The sequence below is a fragment of the Oreochromis aureus genome, linkage group 22 (assembly GCF_013358895.1).
Source record: "Oreochromis aureus strain Israel breed Guangdong linkage group 22, ZZ_aureus, whole genome shotgun sequence".
NCBI classification, from domain to species: Eukaryota; Metazoa; Chordata; class Actinopteri; order Cichliformes; family Cichlidae; genus Oreochromis; species Oreochromis aureus.
The window spans coordinates 15,183,489-15,209,690 of record NC_052962.1 but is presented as its reverse complement, the minus strand read 5'-3'; the positions used below and the strand labels follow the sequence as shown (position 1 = coordinate 15,209,690).

Below are 26,202 nucleotides of genomic sequence, written 5' to 3'. Positions count from 1 at the left end.
ATCATTACATTAAAAACCGAGGTTAAATGCGCAGTCTGTTTAATGTTTTTAAATTAATGGCATGTTGTTAGAGTTGGCAAATGACCCTAAACATTTATCGTATTAAGTCAGATGCGATTTTTGCGAAGTGAAAACAAACGAGGATAATAATTAAAGTAATTTAAGTCACCCGAGTAAATAATAAAGTTGTTACGTTGACCTCTTGTCGTCTCCTCTATTCTCAGCAGCATCACTGGTACTTCTCAGCATCCCGGAAGTCCAGCATCATTTTCTCTTCCAGGAAGAGAGAGACGCATCATCGCCAGAGCTTTGACAACAACGGGGACACTGGCAAAAACATCGGCCAGGCCGGCAGACATTCACTCTGTTTTGCAAGTGGAAATCCAATGAAAAGGGTACCCTTTTTAAATTCAGACTAAAATAACGCTTGTGAAAATCTTTGGTCTCCTTTCTCAGCCAGCCAGCTAGCTGTCCGACTAGTATAATGTTTAGCTAGCTGGTGACTTGACAGGACATGGCCTGTTCACAAGCTAATATTAGCTCCTTAGCCATAACAAATAAGATTAACTCCAGGCTAACTGAGCTCGTTTCAAAGGGCTGCGCTCTACTTTAGCCGTTGTGTGCTGCCTTCGTCGTGTTTTGGTCGAAGCGGATCAGTGGTCAGACGTTGTACGTTAGCTGTTTAGCTTAACCGAGCATCAGTTTATGACTTAGACACTTGCACGTTATGTTTATCAGTCCGGGGTTGGGTGTATAGGAAATGCAGGGATTTAGGGTTTGTCGTTTTAGCTTGCTTCGCAGTTACGGAGATGACTTGGTGACCGTGATGCTAAGCAGCTGCATCATTCTTCTTGACCACGAACAATAGCCCTGACTGTGCAGTTTAAAGTCAGCTGTTTCATCACAGTGGTGGGGCGGTTTCTCCATATATGGGGGTTTATACACTCCTGAACAATGTCAAGAGATTATAATTATAATGTCACTGATACCTCTGCTTTTTCCTATTTAACACCCTAGTTTTTCAGCAGTGTAGTACTGCATAAAAATGTCTTTAAAGAGATGCCCATAACAGAGAGACACCTTTTTTTAAATTTATGTTCTGTACATCACCACAGTGAATGAAACAACTCATATGCAGTTGAAGTGCAGATATCAGTGGGTTAAAAAAAAAAAGAGCATAAAAATGTGAGGAACTAAAGGATTTTTTAAAACAAGTCCTTCATTTCAGGTGCTCAAAAGTAATTGGTAATTAAATTAATGAAAATAAAATGTTAATTTCTAATACTTGGTTGAAAACCTTTGCTGGCAATGACAGCCTGAAGTCTTGAACTCATGGACATCACCAGATACTGGGTTTCCTCCTTTTTAATGCTCTGCCAGGCCTTTACTGCAGAGGTTTTCAATTCCTGTTTGTTTGTGGGCCTATCTGTTCAAAGTTTAGTCTTTAACAAGTGAAATGCATCCCCGATGGGGTTAAGCTCAGGTGACTGACTTGGCCATTCAAGAATATTCCACTTCTTTGCTTTAATAAACTCCTAGGTTGCTTTGGCTGTATGTTTTGGGCCATTGTCCATCTGTATTATGAAACGCCGCCCAATCACCAAGCAGACAGTATCTCTGAACATCTCAGAATTCATTCATCTGCTTGTGTCCTGTGTCACATCATCAATGAACACTAGTGTCCTAGTGCCACTGGCAGCCATGGATGCCCAAGCCATCACACTGCCACCGTTGTGTTTTACAGATGATGTGGTATGCTTTGGATCATGAGCTTTTTGACGCCCTCTCAATCCTTTATTCTTGCCATTATTCTGGTAGAGGTTGATCTTGGCTTCATTTGTCCAAAGAATGTTTTTCCAGAACAGTGCTGGCTTTTTTTAGATGTTTTTTTTTGTTGTTGTTGTTGTTTTTAGCAACCCAGTGTATTTACTTTCATGCAGTCTCCTTTGTGGTTGACTTAGATATCAATACTCCTATCTCCTAGAGAGTATTGTTCACTTGGTTGGCTGTTGTGAAAGGGTTTCTCTTTACCATAGAAGTAATTCTGCAAGCATGCAACAGTGTTGGATTCCATGTACGTCCAGGCCTTTTTGATTTGCTGAGTTCACAAGTGCTTTCTTTCTTTCTCAGGATGTACCAAACTTTTTCATTACTAATATTGTAGCAATTTCTCAGATGTTTTTTTTTTTCTGTTTTCACAGCCTGAGGATGGCCTGTTTTTGTCTGCTTAATTGATAATGACATATATACTCATGGCAACTTTATTAGGTATACCTGTTCAATCGCTTGTTTACATAAATACCTAATCTGTCAACCACGTGGCAGCAACACATTATCTATGTAGACATGGACAAGGTGATATGCTGAAGTTCACACCAAGCATCAGAAAGAGGAAGAAAGTGACTTTTTGTGATTGTGGTTGCCAGATAGGCTGGTCTGAGTGTTACAGATATAGTTGAGCTAATGGTAATTCCCTCCACATCCATCTCTAGGGTTTATAGAGATTGTTTAGAAAAAGAGAAAATATCCAGTGAGCAGTAGTTCTCTGGGCAAAAATGCTTTGCTGATTCCAGAGGTCAGAGGACAATAGCCAGACTGATTCAAGCTGATAGGATGGCAGTGCTAACTCAAATAACAACTTTTTACAACTAAGTTATGCAAAAAAGCTAAATATGTTATAGGTTTGCTGCACCAGCAGAGTACCACATCAGCTACCACTGCTGTCAGCTAAGAACAGGCAACTGAGGCTACAGTTCACACAGGTCACCACAAGTGGATAATAGAAGATTGAAAAAAAGATGCATCATGACTCTCATTTTCTGCTGCAACTTTTGGATGGAAGGGTCAGAATCTGGCTCAAACAACATAAAAGCATGGATCCATCTTGCTTTCTGTCAGTTGTTCGGGCTGATGGAGTTGCTACAGTGTGATGGATATATTGTTGGCACACTTTTGGCCAACTGAGCATCTTTTAAACAAAAAGTCTGTTATTACTGCATTATTCCATTATTGATGACCATGTCCATCTTTTCATAACCATAGTGTACCCATCTTCTGATGGCTGCTTCCAGCAGGATACTGTTCCATGTTACAAAGCTTGTTTATCTCGAACTGGTTTCTTGAATAGGACAGTGAGTTTACTGTACTCAAATGGCCTCCACAGTGACCATATTTCAAGCCAATAGAGCACCTTTGGGATGTAGTGAAACAGGAGATTCCCACCCAGTGCAGCCAACAACTCTTCAGCAACTGTATGATGCTATCATGTCAATATTGACTGAAACCTAGGAGAACTGTTTCCAGTAAAAGAGGGTTCAACCCAGTAATAACTGGTAATTAATCAAGTGGTCTAATATGTTTAAAGCAAGGAAAAATATGGAGAGAAATACATCTCAAAGCAATGATTTGTTTGTAAGCACTGGCTGATTTTTCCCAGCAGAAGAATGTTCAACATGTAAAAGCAGATTATCGAAACCGCATATTGTATTTTAGAATAGAATAGAATAGAATAGAATTCAGCTTTATTGTCATTGCACATGTCACAGGTACAGGGCAACGAAATGCAGTTTGCATCCATATATATATATATATATATAGATATATTACAATATATATTAGCAATAATATAGATATGTAAGTATATTACAGAAATGGGTATGTTATAATGTACACGGTATGAAATATGTTATGAATATGCTCTAACTATAAGTATGTACAGGCTGTAGTGAGTACAAGCTATGTACAGGCTATGAACAGGATATAAATATGAAAAAAACTATACAGAATATGAAATAAAAAAAATATACAGAAATATGAGATATGCAGTTATACAGAAATGTGAACTATGCAAGTATATTTATAGGCTATTGTGTAATGTCTGTAATTGGTAAATCACATTTTCTCTGTTTTTGTAGAAAAACAAAAATTCCCTTTTTTTGGACCCCCCCCCCCAACTACCCAGATGTCCCAGTTTTGCACTGGCACTTGAAAGCAGCTGGCAGCATTCCATTTGTCTTAAATGTGGGCATGCAACATGGTCTGTCCGTATCAGGCGATTCATTCACATGCATTTAAAGTTTTGTAAGTGAGCGACAGAGCTGTTACATGTGGTTTTACACATTTGTATGCATAGAAAGATTTTTAGAAGTCAAAAATTTGGGATTTGTGAGCTAAACTTAATATATTGTGTGTAAGTGATCAGTATCAGTTTTGATGTACGTATTTGTAAAATCATTTTACTTGTGCTCAAACTCCTTTGTGTGTTGAGTCCTCAAAAGTTACACACAAATCATTGCACACATTTGCAAAGCTCAGTTTATGCTTGTGGATCATGTTGCACGCATTTACAACCTTTTTGAGACATATTTCTCTCCATAGAAAAACAAATGTTAATAAACTTACTCTTATAGAATAAAACATATTAGTAATAATTCGACCTTCACTGCTATGGTCTCATCATATCATCACCACTCCTGATAGTCCAGAGCTGCAGAAGAAAGATTATAAAGTGATTGTTACTGCCTGCGTAATATCTTTTTTATGATTAGTGAATTGACTTTGCAATTAAAATTAAGCATGCCACAGTATAGCAACACAGGCTTTGGTGGTATAGCACACTTGGTTCCTGAGAAGCAGTGAGCCTTAAAGTCTATAGTTGAAGAACCAAATTTTCCAGTTTGATGTACACAGTTAAACATTCAGCATGACTGCCTGCTTCTTCGCTCTGTGGGAGATACACTTGTGTACACTTTTACCTGTTTCAGGTGCAGAAAGGGTAAACATGGTGTCATCACTTTTATGAGTGGGAGAGAAAGTCAGGCCTACGCAGATCTTTAGTGTAAGTGCAACTGCTTTATCATCTCAAAGTCTGAACACAGTGTCAACAAAAGGATTGCGTGTGACTCAGGAGTGCAAAAGCTAACTGGCATGTAGCTTTATGGCACGTCATTGCTTTGCAATGTACAACTGTCAAGGAAAAACATGCCAGCAGAGCATAAAGGAATTGAGACACTTGGAATCATTTGATTCTAGTAGATTGCATCATTTTGGAACAGTTTTTGTGTTAAATTTTTGCTTTTTCACTCCATACTTATTTCTGTCTATGCTGTTTTCCCTTTTCTAGACAAATGAAGTGACCAACAGGAAACAATGTCATCGTTCCAGGTGGTGGATTCATCGCCAGGCAGCAGCGTCAGCGTGATGGAAACGTCCAACTTTGCCCATGTTATCTTTCAGAATGTGGGAAAGAGTTTCCTACCCCAGGCACCCTTGGAGTGTCGTTACACCCTGACCCCTTACATTACTCCCCACCCCAAAGACTGGGTGGGCATTTTCAAGGTACAACACGCACGTACACACACACACACACACACACACACACACACACTCTACAGCTGCTATTACTCAGACCACGCTTCAAAGACAAAGGCAGGCATAATCGGTTAAAGACCAGACGTTTATATAATAGGAATCATTTGTGTTACTGAGACATACTTAGTGAATAAAACAATTTCCCGCCCATTATACGAGTGTTTTTTGACATGGATTATGTGTTAGCGTTTTATTAATTGGCCATAGGTTTGTACTTGGCACATTAACACGTACATCCGCCTTGACGCTAATGGCTGAGCTCTTCTCTACATGCCTAAAACCTCACCGCAAGCTTTGGTGTGGTTGCTCTACATGCAGAAGGAGGAAGAGTGTGCATGGTGGGCTGGTTACAGTAGGTCTCACTGGAGGGGGGGGGATGAGGCAATCATTTGGTACTCTTTATGAACCATTCTGATTCCTATTAAGAACACACACACACTCTTTTGGCATGTTGGCTCACCATCTCTTTCCATCCTTTTCGCTGCTTCCTGCTAAGCAGCATCCCCCCGTGCTCCGTCCTTTTATCGGGGCCATCAAATCTCACACGTAATTAACAGGAAATGTGAACGAGGAAGCTTAATGTCTCGTAAAGTCAAAAGACAAACATTTTATCGTTGTTTAAGAACTGACTTCAAATCCACCAGCTCAATTAAAAAGGAATAAAGACGCCGCGTTTATTTGGAAAAAAAGTCGATTGGAAAATGTAATTATTGTAATCCATGCTAATGAAACCTGTTTGATGGTTAGAGCTTCATGGCAGGGAGCAAGCAGACCACGCTTCTTTAATCCTTTTGACGTATACGTCTGTCTTTTGTGTGTGTTCACAGAGATGTTATTTTACAGCAGCAAAATCTCTGCAGTATCAGTGTATACTGTTAGTTACAAGAATATTTAACCCTTTCAGCTAATAATTATTCCTTTTTTTTTCTCTTTTTGACAGGTAATCAAGTTTATTATTTAAAGGGGTTTTACAAATGGTAATGGCCACTGGAAGTCACTTGAATGATTTTTACCTCCTTTTTCCTTAGTTTGGTGGGTTTAGTTTGTTTGTTTCTGTTGGAAGGATGACTTCCAAGGGACTTGGACTAAATTAGAGGTGATTAACTTTTGGAGTCAGTCAAGATCTGGATGCAGAAATTTGTTTGAAGGATTTTGTACCATTGTGAGCAGAATTGTACATTTAATATCATCTCTACATACATATCAAATAGGAAGACGCCTTGATGTCCTAGATATTCTTTTTGATCTAGAAACTCAGCTTGTACATGGCACAGAGACCTCAGAGCCTCTGGCAGAGGTATGAAATATCAGACTTCCCCTGCATGGTTTTCACTGGGTATTTGGAAACTGTAAGCTTGCTTAATTTAAAAAAATGACTGTTTACATTTTACTTTTTCCTCAAACGTCTTGAACTCACTGTTGAATACTCTGTGCTGTGAGTCCTGCAGGCAAAACTGTTCCACAGAGATGACTCAGGAAAAGAATATTTTCTTCCTCTTACCTCCGACATCCACAGGCGTTACCTGAACGCTAGAGAGACTGAGTAATGAAGCCGAGAGACCGAGTAACAAAGCTGACTTGCTAAGAGGATGACTCAGGTGGCTCAGAGAGGCAGTGCTCAGTTGAGTTGTGTACAGACACCCCCTAGTGGTCGAAAATATTCTAGCCCACAATAAGGATCCTGCTATAACAAATGTGCTCCTAGATGGTGTTGCATTGAAACAGTACTCACATACACAGTGAAGATCAACAGTTCCCATTACAATCAAGCTTGCTTAGTTTTCTTTCTTTCGTCTCTTTGCGTCACTGAAAAACATTTCAACATATTTGTTTTATTTGGCTACTGACAGCCTGATTTAGTTTGATGTTTGACTCACGTGCACACACACACACACTAATGCACACACACATTCATCTTCCTGAAAAGCCCCGTGGAGGTTTTTGGTTGTGGCATGTTCGTTGGGTCGGCAGGGAGAAACCCGTTGTGTGAGTGTATAATTAAAGTGTCATCGTGCTGTTCCCTCACACCTTGGATGAATGATTGATAGCTGCTTTGCCTGTGATTATTTTATAACAGCACTCATCTGTTGGAATGCCACACCATACCTAACCAAGTGTCAGTCAACTTCACTCTGCAATTAGCAAAATTATTTATGTCTGTTCTGTCTTAAGCAAATACACATGACCACACGAACAAACCTGGCTGGAGCCCCATCGCAGCCCCGCTTCCCACTCAGATGCTGTTGGGGGTGGAAGGAATGTTCTTGGCAGCAAGATTTCATGTTGACAATTACCATTTGTTTGGAGCAGCATTATACGCAGCGTAATGGGGTTGATGCGGCACACACTGCAATTACGTTTCAGTGCAACAACATTATCATCCTGAAAGCCTGACAAACGTTTTGAGTAGCGTGGGTGATTTACTGTCGTCACCTGAAGCTTCCGTGTTTTGTTTTTGTTGACTGTTTTTTTGTACTTGAAAGTCATTTAATGATTTAATCAGTTAAAAGTCATTTATTTTAATATTTTCCTACAGAAATAGTTTTTTAAAAACTTGGCTCATTAAAAAGAAAATCAGCAAGCGTTGCCTGTTGATCATCTAAGTGTGATATTCTTTGGTTAACTCTTCTTTTCTTTTTCTTTTTTTGTCTTTTAAGAAAACGTCCTGCATTTCCACAGGTGGTTGAGGTCGCCACAGCTGAAACGTAGTTATGTAATGTCACAATCATGCATCACGTACTTGAGTTACAGCGAGGTATGCATGTGCACGTGCGTCCAACACGGGGCGCGTGCGTGGCTGTACGTGACAGATTTACGATGCACGGACCTGAATTGGGACGGGCACGACGACCTTTCGTCATCTGTCTTCTAACAATACGTGAAATCCAGGGAATTACATTTCCCTTCTCATTTTCTGTAAAATTTTCACCTTATTTGTATCCACGCTCCCGCTTCCCTCGCCTTTTTTTCCCCCCATTTCTTCGTGGGCCAGTCTCTGCAGCCCCCACGAGCCCACGATTGTATGCAGACCAGCCCCCCTTGCCCTCCCACCCTTTTCTCACACCTTTGCTGCCCCTCTTTTTTGTGGGTCCAAAAGGGGCAGGAACTGAGGGGAAGGAGTGAAAGGGGGAGGAGGTGTGCGGAGAAATGAGGGGTTTTAAATGTTTCCATTCTTGCTTTGAACATTGGATGTAGTCCTCCAGAATGCTTCATCAAGCATCTTTTCAAATCAGATCTAACGATTAACACATGTTTGTTGGAAATCTGGCCTTATTCAGCGTGATTTGAACTACAGCACACAACTTTTACACTGTGGGATCGTTTGTTTATTTTTGTTTTTAATGTCTCCTCAGGTGGGTTGGAGCACAGCCAGAGATTACTACACCTTCGTTTGGTCTCCTATGCCTGAAAACTATGAACCAGGAAGTACTGTGCACAGGGCTGTGGTGTTTCAAGGTACAGCGCACACACACACACACGCGCACGCACACTTACATACTATTTAAACCACTATACAAACCCAGGGTATTCCAAAGTTACTCCTCCATTTTACAGTGCATATAAAAACCAGCACTTTTATTTAATAAGGGAACACGACCGCAAACAGAGGCCTGGGACCTGAGCACCTCTCAAACCACACACAGACACATACAGACACAGACAGTTGAGGGCCTGCAAACTGGTTTTACTGGGCCTGGAACGGTCAGATATTACACAGTGAAAATATGAGCGCACGCTGCGGTGTGTCAGGAGTCAGTAAAACCGGTTGGCTTCTGGATATTCCTCTACTGCCCTAGAGGACCAAGGCTCACACTTGAATAATGTGCTTCAGTTAGTTTCCAGTGTAACCTTGGAATGCTCGAAACCAGCATATGTAATGTATTTTCTAGCTAAATCCTCTGCATAAGTCTTCTCAGTGCTGGTGATTTTTTCTTTCTCTGCTTTGAAGCAGAACAGTTGGATGGATATTTGGGGTGATATTGTAAATATAGGCAGTCTAGAACAGTTTTGAGCAGGTTTGGTCTATAAAAGAACCCATTATGTTAATTTCCAGCTGCGTGTTTTTATTCTTGGTCTATAAAGAAGGAGCTTTGCATGATTCACAGTTTAAGTTCTTCGTGCTGCACCTGACACTTAAGCTTTTGGCTCAGGAGAAGAGTAACAGTGTATATGTGAACGATTATAAGGAAGGGGACAACATGCCCCCCCTTACGTGCCAACTTAGGTTCTTTTTTCTTTGCTGTGCAGGTTATTATGTTCCTAAATCTGACGGGGAGTTTTACCAGTTCTGTTACGTCACTCACGCTGGTGACATCAGAGGAGCCAGCACACCCTTCCAGTTCAGGTCAGCCACGCCCACCGAAGAGCTGCTGACTGTTACTGAGGATGACAGCAACTCCGACATACTGGTCGTCACCACCAAGACAGGCCTGCTAGAGGTAGAATGCACAAAATTGTATTATTTATTTATTTCCCCAGTTTTTTTAACCCCTCTGGTCTTGAGTCACCAAACAGCGATCTGCAGTGTAACTGACTATAGAATCAGCACTCTAAATAGGGGAAAAAATGAGAGGTAAATGTAATAAATTGCAGAAGACCAGAAGATAAACGTGACCAAAAATGCTTTTATAACCTTATCACCTTCAAATTGAGTCAATCTGATTGTTTTTCTGCTTCTCCTTCTGCCTGTTAGCGTGTGGAAGAAGCACAGCAGGAGCGCAGGGAACTGCTCAAAGCTATGCGTCTCCTGCAAGAGGAGAAGCAACAGCTGCAGGAGGAGCAGAAGCGACTGGCCAGGGAAAGGGAGCAGGAGAGGGAGACGTGCTGCCTGCTGCGGACACATAACCAGGTTAGAGGGAGCGGGCTAAGTTCTGAATAGTACAGGCTCCCACGGAGGGGGAGGGAAACCTGTAGGGGCGGCTGTGGCTCAGGAGGTAGTCGTCCACTAATCAGAAGGTCGGTGGTGCAATCCCCAGCTCCTGCAGTCAACATTTCAAGAATCCTGAGTTCCCCTGATGCATTCATCGTAGTGTGAGTGCGTGCATGAATGTCAGACAAGGAGCTTAGGCCTAGAATAAAGTAAGAATGTGTGTGTGCGTGATTAAGTGAAAAGGGGCTTGTAGTAAAAAGCACTTTGAGTTTCTCAATTAGGAGTAGAAAACTCCTGTATAAGTGTCCATTCCAATTAATGAATCTAAAAATAAATAACTGGTATTTCTCGTTTTTTCTTTTCTTTTTTTTTTTTTTGACATTGCGGTTAAATTTGGAACCCTGAGCAATGTTCCCAGCCTTAAAATAGCCCACAGGTTTTTATCCAGTTGTGACATGACAGGCCTACGTCAGCAATTTTGGATTAGCCCCGTAGCCTATATCTCTCATCTGCTTGTTGTCATCGCCAACAATGATGAACTTGTTTTAATGTCCGATGGTAACCTCAGCCCAGCCAACCCACAAACCAAGCAATTAATATTCCTAACGTTAAGTAACAGAGCTCATTCTGTTTTCAGTTTAAAAGTCACAAGTTTTATTTAGAATGGTATTTAAAAAATCCGAAGTCTTCTCTCGCCCTAAGCCCTGTAGTAGCAAAAATATTTGGGAATACTCAATAGAGTTCAAATGTCCATACATGGATAAAATAAATAAAGACGATAAGGGTATATATGCAACCTTGAGATTGAACAGAGTTAAGACAGTTTCGGTGCGTTTGGGTGTGTGTGTAGTTGTATTTAAGTGTATGGGTGTGTACAGGTGAGTGTGTAGATGGACACAGGCTTGGAGCCAGTTCCTCACCAGTGATCATAGGTCTGAAAACTTCAAAGGGCTAAATTCATGTATAATCTGTTTCCATGTTTGACAGACACACAAAGAGCTGCTCAGTGTGTGTGTTTGTGCATGTGTTTGTGTGTGTGTGTGTCTTTTTCTCCCTCTTTAACGACCTGACTCAGTGGGCCAGAACGGAATTGGGACACAGTTTTTCTTGGGCATCTGGCGTCAGGGACGATGCCATCGCAACCACAGAGTGAACAAACATGACGTCAAACGCACACACACACCCACGTGCATGCGCCTGCACAAACCCCCGTCCCCCTCGTCCCCTTACGCTGTCACACTCACATTCAGGTTCTACACAACAGGGCCCCTCTAATGTGCATTTACACATGCACAAGCATGCATGCACACATGCACACACACACAAACGCACTCATTATGCCACCCTTTTGCAAACCCTTTTAGTCTGTGTGTGGAATGAGAGGAGGGTAGTCCGCAAAACCGCCTGTCTGAAAAAAGAGCCCTGCCCAGCCTGAGGGACAAACACCACTCAGTCACGCGATGCAGTGGCCACTGCTTTCTCACTGTCTTATTTTCTTCCCTCTCCCTTTTTTTTTCTCTCTCCCTCAGAGTTTCTTAATTGGCATGACGAGGAAATAAATTTTTAATCCAAGTTAAAATGATATGTTTAGAAACATCTGTCAAAACGAATAAAGTAAAAAAAAAAATCAGTGAACCTCTACACCCAATTCATCCGCTCTGTCCCTCACACCTTCTTCACTCACTCACTCACCAGGATGAGTCACATTTTAGCATTTTATGAGATCCTCATTTGATAAGCAGTAGCTTGGCACACACGCCCAAAAACAGTCACCTCAAGCTAGCTCAATAAAAGTAGGAGAGGGGAGTTGGCAGAGAGAAGTGAAACCCAGAAAGTTGCCAGGTTTTTCTGAGCTTGAAGCCAGTCTCTTATCGCCCCCTAGTGCAGCTTCCTGTTGTAGGTCCACAGGCTGCTTTGAGTTAGTCTGTTGCTCCTTTTTTATCCCCTTTTTCTTTTTTTTCTTTCTTTTTTTTTTTATGAAGGACAAAATCGCCATAAATTACACACACACGCTCTGTTATTACCATGCTGCTTTTCATTCAACAGGCATGTCCATCTGTAGATATACGACCTGTGTGAATAGGGGTGTGTGTGTCATTTGTAAAACATTTACAGTAGGTGCGTTAGCTCGTGGCTCGCTGATGAAAATATCCTTTGAGTTTCTTAACGTGAAAACATAAGTACATATTTTGTGGCTGCTAATTTTACGACTATACTTTTTATAAGGTCTTTACGCACTGCTAAAGTGCTTCCCAAACGCCAGCCGTAAAAATCATACAGTAATCTATGCAGAGCCAAGCCCAGAGGGAGACGGGCCTGAGTATGCGTTGGAGTGTGCATGTGCACTCTGTCTGTCTCTTGTATGTCCTTGACTGTGTAGCTGTGTGTCTGTCTTTCCTAGTGTGTGAAAGAGAATGGGTGTGTTAAGGGCTCATACTACAAAATAAAGTAAGGGTGTGTGCACAGGTATGTTGTCCTGTCACAACCAATATTAGCTATGCATGATTTAATGTCGTTCACTGCTAATTCGCAGCAAGTTCAAACAAGGTATTTCCTCTGCAGGCACACCACACGGAGAAAACAAAACGGATATCATCTGTTGTTTGATAGCAGTAAATTGTTTTGTACTTTACCACTGAATGCTACTGAATATTTTTTGATATCTACATAGTTATTCTGTGCTTTGTGTCCAACAAAAGACTTAATGAGTCATAACTTGTAACCAGTTATTTATGAGTGATGAGATAAGGCTTTATTGAACCCCTAGAGGGGATTTCACATGTTACAGCTGCACTAGAAATATGCCGTAGAGGTCGAGAACAGTAATAAATAATTAAATACATGTGGTCAGAAGTTTACATACAGTCATCATGGGCACAAATGCAATGGTAATTTGGGTCTTTAAAAGATTTCTTTCAACTTTTTCCAGGATAGCATGATTGGATAGTTTAGATCTTTAATGACAAACAAGAATTGGATACACAAGTTGCACAGACTAAAAATATATATATACTTTTAATATTTAGTTAAATGTCCCTTAACAAATCATACCTCCATCTGACTTTTTTCTGGCATAATTCAAATTAATATTTGACCACTCTTCCTGGAAAAGTTGGTATTTCATTTAAATCGACTGGCTTCCTGGCATGGATCTGGCATTTAAGGATAGTCCACAAGTTTTCAATGGGATTAAGATCAAGACTTGTGGAAGGCTATTCTATAAATTTAATCCAATCCCAAACCAGTTTTGATGTATGTTTGAGATCATTGCTCCATTGGAACACCCATGTGTCCAAGTTGAAGAATTTGAAGATAGTCCTCCTTCATTATACCATCCATTCTATGCAATGTACCAGTATGACTGGCAGGAAACCAGCCACCAAGCATGATCTTACCACTACCATGCTTGACAGTTGGTACAGTGTTCTTAGGTTTGAAAGCCTCATCTTTATTCCTCCAGTAATCTATCTTGTCTATCTTTGTTTTGTGTGAGCATAAAAGTCACAAGAGATGAAGAAGGCATTTGGCTTGTCCATGTGGGCAGCTACAAATTTCAGTCAAGTTTCAAGGTGTCAGTTTCGGAGCAGAGGTTTCTTTCCTGGTCAGCACCCTCTAGGTGTATGGCAGTGTAAAACTTGCTCACTGTGGACAGTGGTGCTTTGTGTTTCCTGGGTTGATCCTGAACATCATAACAAATTTCCTCTCATATGAGGGTGATAGTTCCAAACCTTGGTAAAGACACAGCTGAGTTACATACAGTTGTTTGAGCTGATGATCTTGAAATCTGTAGTTCTTTGCAAATGTCTCCCAAAGACCCTCCCAACTTGTGTAAATTTAGACTTCCCTCTCTTCACTGAGTTCCTTGGACTTTCCCATAGTTCTAACTAACGATCACTTCACAAAAGATTTAAGTGAATGTATGAATATATTTGAGCTTGTATGTAGCTTTTGACAGTCCTTAAATATGTATACTGTAAAGTTATTCTATCCTGGAAAAAGGACAGTTAAAAAAAATCACAAAAAGTCCATAATTACCATGACGTTCATGGCCAAGAGGAGTGTGTTTCTGTGTGCGTGTGTGTGTGTGTGTGTGTAAGCTTCTGACCACAACTTTTGATTTAAAAAAATCTATTTATGCTGTACAAATGATAAGAAATGTGTAGATACAGTAGTATTTGAAATATAGTGAATGTCCATGAAAATAGGTTTGGCAGGGCTATAATAGAGAGCTCTACTAAGAATTCTGGTTAAGAATATAAAGAAAATGTACAGCGGTGTTACATGCAATATAGCCACATGTCTCTTTAGCCTTAAATGAAATATTATCATCTGTTATCAATCATGAGACTCTCACAAACTTCAGCTCTTCAGCTACTGAGATTGACTGTAGTGGCTGTCAGGCTGATGTACAGCTACCTCTCTGGCCCGCAGGAGCTGCTGCGTTCTTCACAGGGCCTGTCAGAAGAGAGGGAGGAGGTAAGGCGGAGGCTGACAGAGGCTACGGACCGGGTACGCCAGCTAGAGGAGGACCTGCTGGGAGTCACACAGAGGGGCCTGCAAAAGGAGACAGAGCTGGATTGGTGAGTGAAGAATGGCAACATGTAACCATCAGTCATCCATTTGAAGACAGACTGTTTACATAAATCTAAGCGAGCTTAACATCAGCCTCACAGATGTGGAATATGTGTAGAATAGTTTTGCATGCATGTTTACTTCCCAGGTTTCAACATGCATACAAAATTGTGCCAGATGCTGCACAGGAATATGTCAGCCTGGCTTTAACATATTTCACTGACATCTGATGGCTCTCATTTGATATTTTCTGGCCTTATACACACAGGTTATACCCATCAGTAAAGCCTTGTTTAAGGTGTCCACTTAATTACTAAATAGCTTTCTGTAAGAAAAACTTTAGATTTATAATATAAGACACAAGAAAGCACTAAAGAAGTTGTTTTTCAATATGTCTTTCAGTCTGCGTGATCGCTTAAAGAAGCTGACAGCAGAGAGAGACAGTCTGGAGAGCCAGCTGAAGAATGAGAAGGATGAGCGAGATCTCTATAAGGTGAAGAAATGGTAAATGGTAAATGGCCTGTATTTGTATAGCGCTTTACTAGTCCCTAAGGACCCCAAAGCGCTTTACACATCCAGTCATCCACCCATTCACGCACACATTCACACACTGGTGATGGCAAGCTACGTTGTAGCCACAGCCACCTATAAGGTGAAGAAGTGTTTTACATCAAAGGCTGACATTTTGGGGGTTTTTTTTTACCAACGGAGGGTGTGTTTTTGTCTGCATTCTTACTTGACCTATTCTGTTTAACTGTTTTGCCATATGTGTAGGCCCACCTGCGCAGCACAGAACTGGAGAACACTAAGCTGAGTGCAGAGCTTCAGATGCTAAAGGCGGTGGAGCTGAACCGGGAGGTGACCATCGCTCAGTTCCAAGAGGAGCTGGAGAGGCTCAGGGCCTGCGTTGCGCAGAGAGACAGCCTGGAGAAAGAGCTGCTGGCACACAAAGCTGACAAAGTAAAAGTGCTTGTGCATATTATTGCTGCCAACACTAAAATAGTACTCAAAATTTAAACAAAAGTGTCCACTAATCGCAGAGTTAGCACTTTGATGGTATAGCTTTAGTAAAATCAGTTGCACTATATTTAAATTTCTTCCTTCTGTCTTTAGGCAGAGCTGGCCCGTGTACGCGAGCAGCTCCGTCAGGCTGAGGAGCAGCTCCAGGCATCCCGGCAGCAGGCCTCTCTGCTAGCCTCGGAGCTGCGTGACTCAGCCAGTACTCGCGACCACACGATGACTGAGCTTTACCGTGCCCGCTTAGAGGCCGACAAGCTCCGTGCCAGTTTAGCTGATGCCCAGGCAGAGTGCCAACGGATGGAGAGCCAGCTTGACCGCATGAGGAGCACTGCACAAAAGGAAGTGGTCAGTGGTCGACTTCCTTAATATCTGTCCCTGTGTTTAGGGAAAAAAAAGTTTAGGGAATTCTGTAGCTAAACATGGAAAGGAATTTTCACACTTTTCAGTTCTATTTAGAAGGATGATTTTTATATGAGAGCTGAGGATTTAAGCAAGAGAAATGTGAGCTGTTTACCATTTTAACAAAGAACACAGTGCAAAGAAGATTTTGGAATTGAGCCTTTTTTTTGTTTGTTTATAATTTATTGCTGAACAGTTTGAACTGTGTTAGATTACAAAACTCCTGCCTAAGTCGTTCTAAGTCTCAAATATTTGTTATATTAAAATAGAGATAAAAATTCACAAATACTGTTTTTTGTTTGTTTTTATTTAATCGATTTCTTTAACACTGTGTGTTCAGGGTGTTGGGACCAATGGGGACATGACACCCAGCATGATTGTGGTGTCAGAGGCAGAGGCTGAGCTGCAGAGGGAAGTGGAGGAGCTGAAGCTGCGTCTCCACATGGCTGCTGAGCACTATAAGGAGAAATACCGGGAGTGTCAGCGCCTCCGCAGACAGGTGGCCAAACTGAACACAGCGGAGTCCCAAGGGGTGAGTAATGTTTAGCAGTGCTCATCAGGCTGAAAAGAAACATTACATTCTGTTCCATATGTGCCTAAACCAGCAAAAATTGCATTTCATTGATGTGTCTTTGCAGGAGCCGAAGAGAAATGCATCTACTGAGACAACACTGGAGCCACTGACCCCTAGTCCAGAGTCGCCAACAGGAGGTACATACATTCAGATAAAGGGTATATTCCTTCTATCCATTTTCTGCCATATCTAGGTCTAGGTTGGGAAGACAGCAAAGATGCCAAGACCTCTCTCCAGCCTCCTCCTCCAGTTGAGAATGTAATTTCTCTAGCATTTCCTGAGGCTAACCACTTCAACTGCCTCCTTTCAATGTGGAAGAGTAGCAGCCCTATTCCGAGTCCCTCTTGAATGGGAATTCCTTACCGTATCTCTAGGAGAGAGTCCACCCACACTTCTGAGGACCTGTATTCACAATCTCAGTTTCTCACGACCATAGGTGAGAGTAGGAACAAGATCAGTGAGTAAATTGACAGCTTCATTTTCGCACTTGGCTTTCTCTTTACCATAGCAGACCAGTTTTTCATTCGTATCACTGCTTATATTGCACCAATCCACATGTCACTCTCTCTGTCCACTCTCCCCTAACTGGTGAACAAGACCCCAGGATACCTAAACTCCTCCACTTGAGACAACAAATTATTCCCAACCTAGAGTGGGCATTCCACCCTTTTTCAGCTGAGAACCCCAGCTTCAGACTTGAAGGCAGTAATTCTTAACCTAATCACTTCACCTTCTGCCCCATTGTAAGCTGGAGGTCATGGCTTGATGAATTCATCAGAACCACGTCATCTGCTAAAACACTGTTGCCTTACAGTTTGACTCCACCATCTGGCCAGGGCTTTTCTGTGTGAAGTTTGCATGTTTGCCACATGTTTGTGTGGATTCTTTTTGGGTACTTGGGCTTCTTCCCATAGTCCAAAGATATACAATTAGTGGGGTTAGGTTAATCGGTGATTTTATTTTGCCATAGTTGCGAATGTAAGTGTGCATCATTGTGTGTTTGTCTTTGTTAGACCTGCGTCAGATTGGCGACCTGTCCAGGTTGTACTCACCTGGACAGGAAAGAAGGTTCTTGTCCAGATCCATGGACCCATCTATGGTCCCTCAATGCGGAAAGTCATCCTGTATCTTTAGCAGGAAAAACCCCACAAAACATAATGTTTCTACCTCCGTGCTTGACTGTGCAGATGGTGCTCTTTGGGACATACTCAGCATTTTTTCTCCTTCTAACACAATGGGTTGAATTGACACCAAAGAGCTTGATTTTGATTTCATCTGACTTTTCACTTTCTCCCAAGCCTTCTGTGAATCATTTAAAAGGTAAATGCTAAACTTAAGGCGGTCTTCTACATGTGCCTTCTTGATCAGTTGGACCTTAAGGGTGCTCCAAGATTTCAGTCCATTAAATGGATTGAGTGGAGCTCCCGACTAAGGGCAACTGATGGTTATTTTATATGTCTTCCATTCAAAAATCATAAAGTTTGGGAGCCCTTTCTTTAAAAATTAAACACCTAATTTTCATTTTGGCAGTCTCTTTCTCGTGTCCTTGTACACCTCTGGATCACTTCTGCCAGGCTGCAATAAGTTCGCTCATAAAAACTCCACCCTGTACCCTTGTACTTGTGCTGCTGCAGTTTTCTCCACAGGGTTTCAGTGAAAGACCCACTGTTTTCCACCCAGTGCTAAGGAACTGAATTATGGTTAATGCCTTCAGCTCATATTTCTCTGGGTAAAACTCTTTACACTTAAATAAGCTTAATTGTAACTTTGGGTTTTTACAGGAAATATAGCTGCTGCAGTCCTACAAGAAGCTGTTGAGATGACAATCACCCCAGAAGTCAGCAACAAGGAAGTCACAAATGCTGATACAAAAGTGTGCACAGAGAAGGAGGAACAGAAGACACTGAATACCCTTGAAGAGAAAGCTGAGGTGAAGGTTGAAAGTCAAGTGAAACAAATGGATGATAATGAAAAAGACAAAGAGAATGAAAAAGAGGAAAGGAAGGAGAGCCTGCCGGAAGAGAGCCTGAGGATGGCGAGCTGGGTGGAGGTGGAGAACGAGAGGCTGGGCGCTGAGGAAAGCAGTGAGTTGGAAGGGGCCCTGAATATGGAGGAGTCAAGGGACGGTGTCGAGGAGCAGGGGCTGCTGGAGGTAGAGGAGAGGTGCATGGAAGAGGCAGAGAAGGAGCAGACTCGTTCAGTGGAAGAGGAACTGGCAATGATGGAGGAGAAATGGAGGGAGCAGTGCGCAATCAACGAGACACTCAAACAACGGCTGGCTGACGAGGAGGAGCGATTCAGAGTAAGACACAAAGACATAACCTTAAGATTAAGTAAAGCTAAAAAAGAATGTGATTGTGAGGATGTTGGGTCTCATTCCACAACAAAAAAATAACACAAATGAGATATACTGGTTAAAATAAATACTGACAAAGTATAACTTTGAGGACATAGTTTGCAGTATATTTACAATATACAGATTTCACTATACGATTTTAATAAATTCCTAAAAATTACAGAAATTGAGTTTATTCATATTTTTAGCATCAACAAAGGAGTCGTTTTACTTGCTAGACTTGCCTTCATGTTCCAGCACCTTGAAGACTAGCTGTATACCGCCACATGTGCAGTTCAGTGCAGTGCTCCGTATAGACTTCCCTGGCTTTGCGCAAACGCCTGCTCCAGGAGTTTGGTGTTTTCATCACTGGTGGTAATAGCAGGTGTTCTGCTGTGTGATTTGTCAAGAGCAGATCCTGTTTCGAGAAATTTGCCATGGATTGCATAAATTGTGTTATGCGCTGGAGCAGTGTAGTCGGTGACTGAACAGCGTCTTGCTAAGTAGGAAATTTTGCAATGCTGCTCCAGTGTCGCTTGGCGGACCATGGGCACAAAAATGATACGCTTACAAAAACTGTAAAACCAAAACTGTCATATGCTCATGGCCTCAAGTCTTTCCAAATAAAACCTGGAATTAAATAGAAAAAAGGAAGTATATAGTGCATTTTGGGACACTCCTGTATGTTATACATCTATACTCAGTGTATTACTAATTGTTAAAAATTGCAATAATATCGTATCATGCGTGAAGTATTGTGATAATATCATATCGTGGGGATTCGTACCTCTACTATTGGTAGATTTTTTTCTTTCTTTCTTTCTTCACTTAACATGCATAGCTCCCTCTGTGCTGCTTTCATTGTCAAATTCAGTTTAATGCTCTTTTATGCACAATCTACCATTAAAATAAAACACAGCTGCCTGAAAAACATTGTTGTACCACGGTCTGCTGTGCCATGCATAAACACTTTAATCTAATACCCATATATTCAAATGGAATTTGCTGAACCACAAAGCCTGAAGAACAACAAATGTCTAACTGCCCTAGTACTTACAGTATGGACCATACCTTCCAATGGGTGAGCCAGCATGTGTGGTATGTGTGCGTGATTCAGTAAAGACCTTGCATTTTGAATGTGAACCTCCACTAAAGTACCAAATAGCATTTAATCTCCATGAGTGAGTGTGTGTTTATCGGCGCTGTAAATACGGCTCTCCCTCAACTTTGATAGAGTCTCCTGTCTGGGGCGAGCACCCCGGGTCCCAAGCTGCTCTTAATAGCCCCGGAGACTGACAAGCGAGGCAGCCGCAGAGCGGCATGCTTTACGGCTGTTTACATCAGCCACCCAGAGGAAGGAGAGAGGGAGAGGAATAGGCTGAAGTGGGGGGTGTGTGGGGGGGTGCATAGTACTACATTGCTGCGGACTCCCTTCACCTGAACTTAACCTTCTAATGCCGTGCCGTAAATTTATGATAGAAGGAAAACGCGAGAGAGGACAAAAGGAGATGAAAGAGAACAAGTGGGGGAAGCAAAAGAAGCGAACTAAATTTAAGAGAGAAAAAATTGGGATAGACAGATGGACATGAAGCAGAAAGAGAAACCATGGGAAGGGAGGGAATCTGGAACCTTTGAAATGGGGTGAAATTAGAGAAGACGGGCAACGGGCCATGTAAACTATCCCACAGGGTCAGTTCTGTTAAGGCTAAGAGATTTACTATGATCCCCTGGTCCGCTTCAGCTTTATGTTATGTTATGTGTTTTATAGAAAGCCCCACACATCTGAGGCTGCACCAGGTGAAATTAAAACCAAATATTTTCACTTACCTGGATGTATGAAGGCTGATTTCGGTCTTCACCAGTTGGCACAAAATAAAAGCAACAAATAAAGAGGTTATTATCAACTACAAGCTGTATGAATTGTAGGAATAAAAATACTGGTGTCTAATACTAGATAACTTGACCTCTAATCTTGACTTTGAGATCAAGATCAAAATCATCCAAACTGGTCTGAGATTTTTAGTAGATGAACCTATGGTATGAATTTGAAAATCCTATTTTGCCTCGTCCTTAAGTCATCATGTTCACAAAGTTGGGTGTCCATGCTAACCCCGCCCGGGGTAGTGGTATTGTGCAACTAAGAGGTAAAAAGCTGAAAATTAATAGCTATGGCTGGCAATTAAAAGTTATTGGCTAGCCATACAGACTGGCAGTTAGAATAAAAATAAAAGTTATGGAAAAACTGATAAAATTGTTATGACTAAAAAAAAAAAAAGTGTAGGCAAATCCTGGTTTTAAATGAGTTTAAGCTAATACAGTTGAACATGAGCGGAGCTGTTGATTAAGGGATTCTTGAGCCCATCTTACAGGTCTGTACGTCAAATGAAAAAAAAAATGCTGAGATGTACTGTGCTGTGAGTTGATTGTCTTTATCATTTCTTTCTTTATTTCACTAGGTCCAAATGGCAGAGAGAGCCAGCGAGGTCACCGAACTGAAACGCAACCTTGCCCAGGCTCTCAGAGACAAAGCGCAATTACAGGAGGTAAAGAACCACCAGCGCTATCTAAATGAATTTCAATGCAACATTGTTGCTTTAACAGCAACTCAGCAGTTTCATTCAGGTTTTCCACTTGTCTGCACATAAATTGTGGCCATATTGGCCTGAATTGAAGTGCTTATTATATTATATTATATTATATTATATTATATTATATTATATTATATTATATTATATTATATTATATTATATTAATGGGCTAGACAACTTTATGGTTAGATATTGTTTTTGTATTTGTATCCTTCATGTCACTAAACTAAAAAACTGGTTTTTGTTTTAAATTTGTGACAAAAGAGGAGAAAAATCAACTGTCACCGTGTATATTGGTCTAAAAACAGTGAAAATGCTAATGCACTCTCTCCACACATAGTGCCTGAGCATTCTAGAAACTTTTGCATACTCTGATTTCTAAGCAGGCACAAGTTGTGCATAAATGGATCTATTCATTGCAGGTAAAACAGTGCATATGCATATGCATCAATGACCGCAACTTAAGGTTATAAAACTTTAGTCTCAACATAGCTCTTACTTACAATCAAATTCACATACTTAGACAATGTAGACTTTGAGCTGAAGCCCAGACCAGTATCATTGCTTTCAATTATAGGAGGTGTATGAACCATTTCCATAGCTTTTTCTTCCTTACTCAACACTCCCCACTCTCCTCTAATTAATACATCTATACTTGCTTCTTTCGCCCACTGGTACAGTGCCATTAGATGGTGCAAATGCCACACAACGTGTCTGTTTCACCTTCCCAACCCTGGTTTAAATGTTAAACCTGATAGCAGCGCACTAATGAAGTCATCAAGAGAGGAGATCAGGGAGGAATAGGGAGAGTAAGGAGGGAGGTACAAAAAAGGGAGAGGGTGAGTGCTTCTATCAGCAAAGCCAGAGCAGAGGGAGCCAGAGTTTGACACCCATTACAGTAATGAGTAGGGTACTAATGCGCTTGCTTCAGATATAATCACAAAGGGCAGAAACAATGTAGACGGGAAACTTAACTCTTAAGATGAAAGCACTTACTCATCTTGTGGCTCCAACTGTGAAAAAGGTTCTGCTGAAATGTTAACTGAACGACTTATAAAACTGAGACTGACTGTGGTTCTGTACTTACAGCATCAGGAGGATATCCAGGACTTTTTAAATGAGGTGTGGCTGTGAAGTGTAAAGTGTAAAGCTTTCTCGCATCTCTTCTGTAGCAGTTGCAGCGTTACATGTCCAGGCAGAGGGAGCAGGAGGTTGCTGTTCAGGGTGCTGAGGTCCGGCAGCCAATGGTGCTGCGCTACCCTCTGCCCTACCCCCAGGATCCCTCCCCTCCGCCGCTGGTGCCGCAGAGGCCCGCTGAGCTGCAGTACGGCAATCCCTACTCCACCGACACCACAAGAGGTCGGGTCAGAAACTGAAATGATTTACTCACACTCTGTGTCCCTGCTGCTCCCCTACTGCTTTAATGTGTTAATCTTTTTAGATCGGGTAGATGTTGCACTTTCCCCTGAGCACGTGTCCCGTCCCCCACCTGAGGCTCCATCCTGCACCCCTCCCTGCGCACCTCCGATCTCACCGTCTAGCCCGGGTCCGGGAGCACCTGGCTGGGATCGAGAGGTGGTCTGCATCCAACCCTCCCGCAGCACAAGTCCCCCCGAGACCCTCGAGCATCCACCCGAGGAGCCACAAAATGTGAGTAGTGGTGTATCTAGCTCAAAACTGGAAAACACATTGTTGGCTATAATTTTATATTAAGTGTATGGAGTGGTATTATATATAAATAATGCATTGTATTTCTGAATAAATACAAAACCATGATTGGCAGCTTTAATTGACCTCTCTACATAACTTTGGAGCCATATTTTAAATCACTGTGACTGATGCGATCGCAGCCGTTGCTCTCCTACACCAGCTTTTTGTTGTTGCCACGTTAATCCTGCGTTTACTTCACCTCTCTCCGTCTCTAGAGGATTTCTACCTCGCTAAAAGAGGGAAATGCAGCTTGGCCTTAAAAGACGGCGCTTTGAACTCATTTGCATGAAGCTCTAATTAATGTCACTCCTTCAGAGCTCAAGAGAGATGAAGATAACAAGAGCTGGGGGAGAGTAATTAGAGGAGGTTTTGCATAAGGACAGGCAGAAGATGAGTTAGAGACTGTCGGATAATGGGGCATCCTTGTTTACTGTCACGTAATAGAAACGTAGGTACACATAGTTTAGTAACACACGCTTCATTTACTTTAGTCGCGCTCCTTTCTTCCTGTAATTGTCTTTAGAGGTGGTGTTCATTAAAGCATTCAGATCTGTGAGCAAATATTGGAAATTTTCTTTTTCTTTGTGTGCGTGTGGGTGCCAAAGGTGGGAGATGGGGCTCAGCAGTCCTGTGATCATCAGCCCAACAGACGCAGTGAAACCAGGAGCAGCTTCTGCTTTGACTCCAGGTAGGACATTCATTTTCAACACAAGGTGTCCTAGAAGACACGACACATAAAGAAGGAAACAAAAAGAACACACAAGAGCATCAATAAAAACAGATGCACAGACAGCTGCTTTGTTGGGAGTTTTTGCCTTGGAAAAACAAAAAAAAGATTTGTATCAAAGTAGCTGTTGATTAATTTTCTCTCCACAACTTAAACTGCTCCAAATAAGACCTCTTCAATTTGAACCCTGGTATATATGACATAACATGCTAAATGACACAGTCAGAGATTTCTTCCTTATGAACACAGAGGATCACATGAAGACAGAATTAATTTATTTGTTTCTGCTCTTACGGGAAGAGTAGCACACAGAGCCAATAATTACCCTGCAGGGGGGGTAACACAGTTGCTTATTGCAAGTGACTCAACAGCTGCTTTTCAAGAGGCACACGTCTCTGGCTTTTGTTAGTTAGTCATAATCTGGTCTGTGGAGCAAAAGAGGCCTACTCCATTACAATGATCCACACGGAAGCTCACATTTCTTTTTCAATTTTTTATCTCTCTCGTATATCCATCACCCCTTCCACCAACCCCCTACCCCATCCATTTTCCCCTCATCCCCTTCCGCAGTAGTGACGTTCACAAGCGCTGCCCGCTGTGCGAGGTGATCTTCCCGCCGCACTTTGAGCAGCGCAGCTTCGAGCAGCACGTCGAGAGCCACTGGAAGGTGTGCCCCGTCTGCTCCGAGCAGTTCCCGCTCAACTGTCAGCAGCAGCTCTTCGAGCGGCACGTCCTCACGCACTTTGACGGCCACGTCCTCAACTTTGAGCAAATCGAATGAAGGGGAGGGGGTTCCGGCATACTGTATGGGTAAATGTGTGTCGCTATTAGTTGATTTTGACTCGGGTTTGGTTGATTTATCTTGTTAACATACAATCATTTTCCCTTTTGTTGTGATTTTTCTGGGTTTTCTTTCTTTTTTTTCCCTTTTTGTTCGGAACGTTTAAGAGAATGTAGTCTACTTCTGAAAGGAAGCAGAGTTTGTACTGAGGCGGCTAGTCCTCCCAAGTTATTTAGCAGCTTTCACGTTAACATACAATCATTAACATTCAGGAATAGTGCCACAATCCTTTGCTTTTCTAGCATCTTTCTCCTCCAAGGGATTAAATGCACAAATATATAGATTTTGTGTTCCAAAACAATTCACAGCCACAAAGCTGAACTGGGACTCCGAGGGAAAGCATCCTAAACGTCCCTGTTCTTTTAACTTCTCTGAACATGCATACACCAAGTGAGAAATCATCCAAGGCAGTGAGTCGTCCTTTATTTGTCCTCAGAGTATGACGCTTCACAAGATGCGAGAGATAAGAGCATAAATGCAGAGTGAATATGAATATGTGACATCTTAAAAGAGTCGCCTGTGTGTGTACATAAAAAGTGAAGTGTGTGGTGGAGATGAAATATTGTACGTATGATGATGGCTTAAACACAAAAGAAAACAGCATTACATTTTCATGTATCTGCACTAAATAAGGCTTTATTCTGAATGTACTGTACATAAATGAAAAGAAATATAAATTGTGGCGATACCTGTGAATTACGTCGTGAACCCGCCTCCCCTCATCGTTGACTCCCTCATATTTAAAAGAAGACAGGACCAATGATGTTTTACTTCCTGGCGTGCACTTTCTTGATCTTAGGTCGGGCGTACGAAGCTGGGCTTAGGAGATAATGAACCTCGTTTTTGGCTAAACTGGCGGCCGGACACGGGGTTACACTTGTTATGTACTTTCATGTTTTAAAGTCACAGTCTGTTAGCCCTTATGACTGAATGTCGTTTATGTGCGTTTTCACGGGGCTTCATCACCACCGCTTGTTTATTTCAGTCATTATGCGTGTTGTAATCAGGCTTTTTAAAAGAAATAGTAAAAGAAACGCACATGCCCAATCATCACAAGACAAAACTGTGTATGTATGTCACGTGTCCGACGCAGGCCTTTTCATGTGAGAATGGTTTAAGTGTGTGCTGCAAAGATCTTTATGAATAAAGTCAGCTTGTCTAAATGCATTTTGATGCTTTGTTCTTCATTTCTGAGC

At 41.7% G+C, this 26,202-nt stretch overlaps 1 protein-coding gene across 2 annotated transcripts; it reads left to right on the top strand.

Annotated features, from left to right (window-relative positions):
• The first annotated feature begins 193 nt into the window (after positions 1-193).
• Positions 194-26,173, top strand: LOC116332988 (tax1-binding protein 1 homolog). Of its 2 annotated transcripts, none has more exons than XM_039606073.1 (17): positions 194-395; positions 5,123-5,337; positions 8,724-8,826; positions 9,619-9,809; positions 10,064-10,219; positions 14,672-14,820; positions 15,215-15,305; positions 15,587-15,772; positions 15,926-16,177; positions 16,572-16,763; positions 16,870-16,942; positions 18,587-19,107; positions 21,597-21,683; positions 22,901-23,087; positions 23,170-23,378; positions 24,044-24,126; positions 24,739-26,173. In XM_039606073.1, exons 2-17 carry the CDS (start codon positions 5,149-5,151, stop codon positions 24,944-24,946), a joined length of 2,877 nt encoding a protein of 958 aa, XP_039462007.1. In that variant the 5' UTR covers positions 194-395; positions 5,123-5,148; the 3' UTR covers positions 24,947-26,173. The 2 variants fall into 2 exon arrangements, with proteins under 2 accessions (XP_039462007.1, XP_031611960.2); XM_031756100.2 differs by having other exon boundaries at positions 195-395; positions 24,736-26,173.
• The last annotated feature ends 29 nt before the right edge of the window (positions 26,174-26,202 follow it).

Coding starts and splice junctions, on each gene's coding strand:
- LOC116332988 (XM_031756100.2), top strand. CDS start 5,149: ATGTCATCGTTCCAGGTGGTGGATTCATCGCCAGGCAGCAGCGTCAGC. Junction 5,338..8,723: donor ACTGGGTGGGCATTTTCAAG/GTACAACACGCA, acceptor ATGTCTCCTCAG/GTGGGTTGGAGCACAGCCAG. Junction 15,773..15,925: donor TGGCACACAAAGCTGACAAA/GTAAAAGTGCTT, acceptor TTCTGTCTTTAG/GCAGAGCTGGCCCGTGTACG.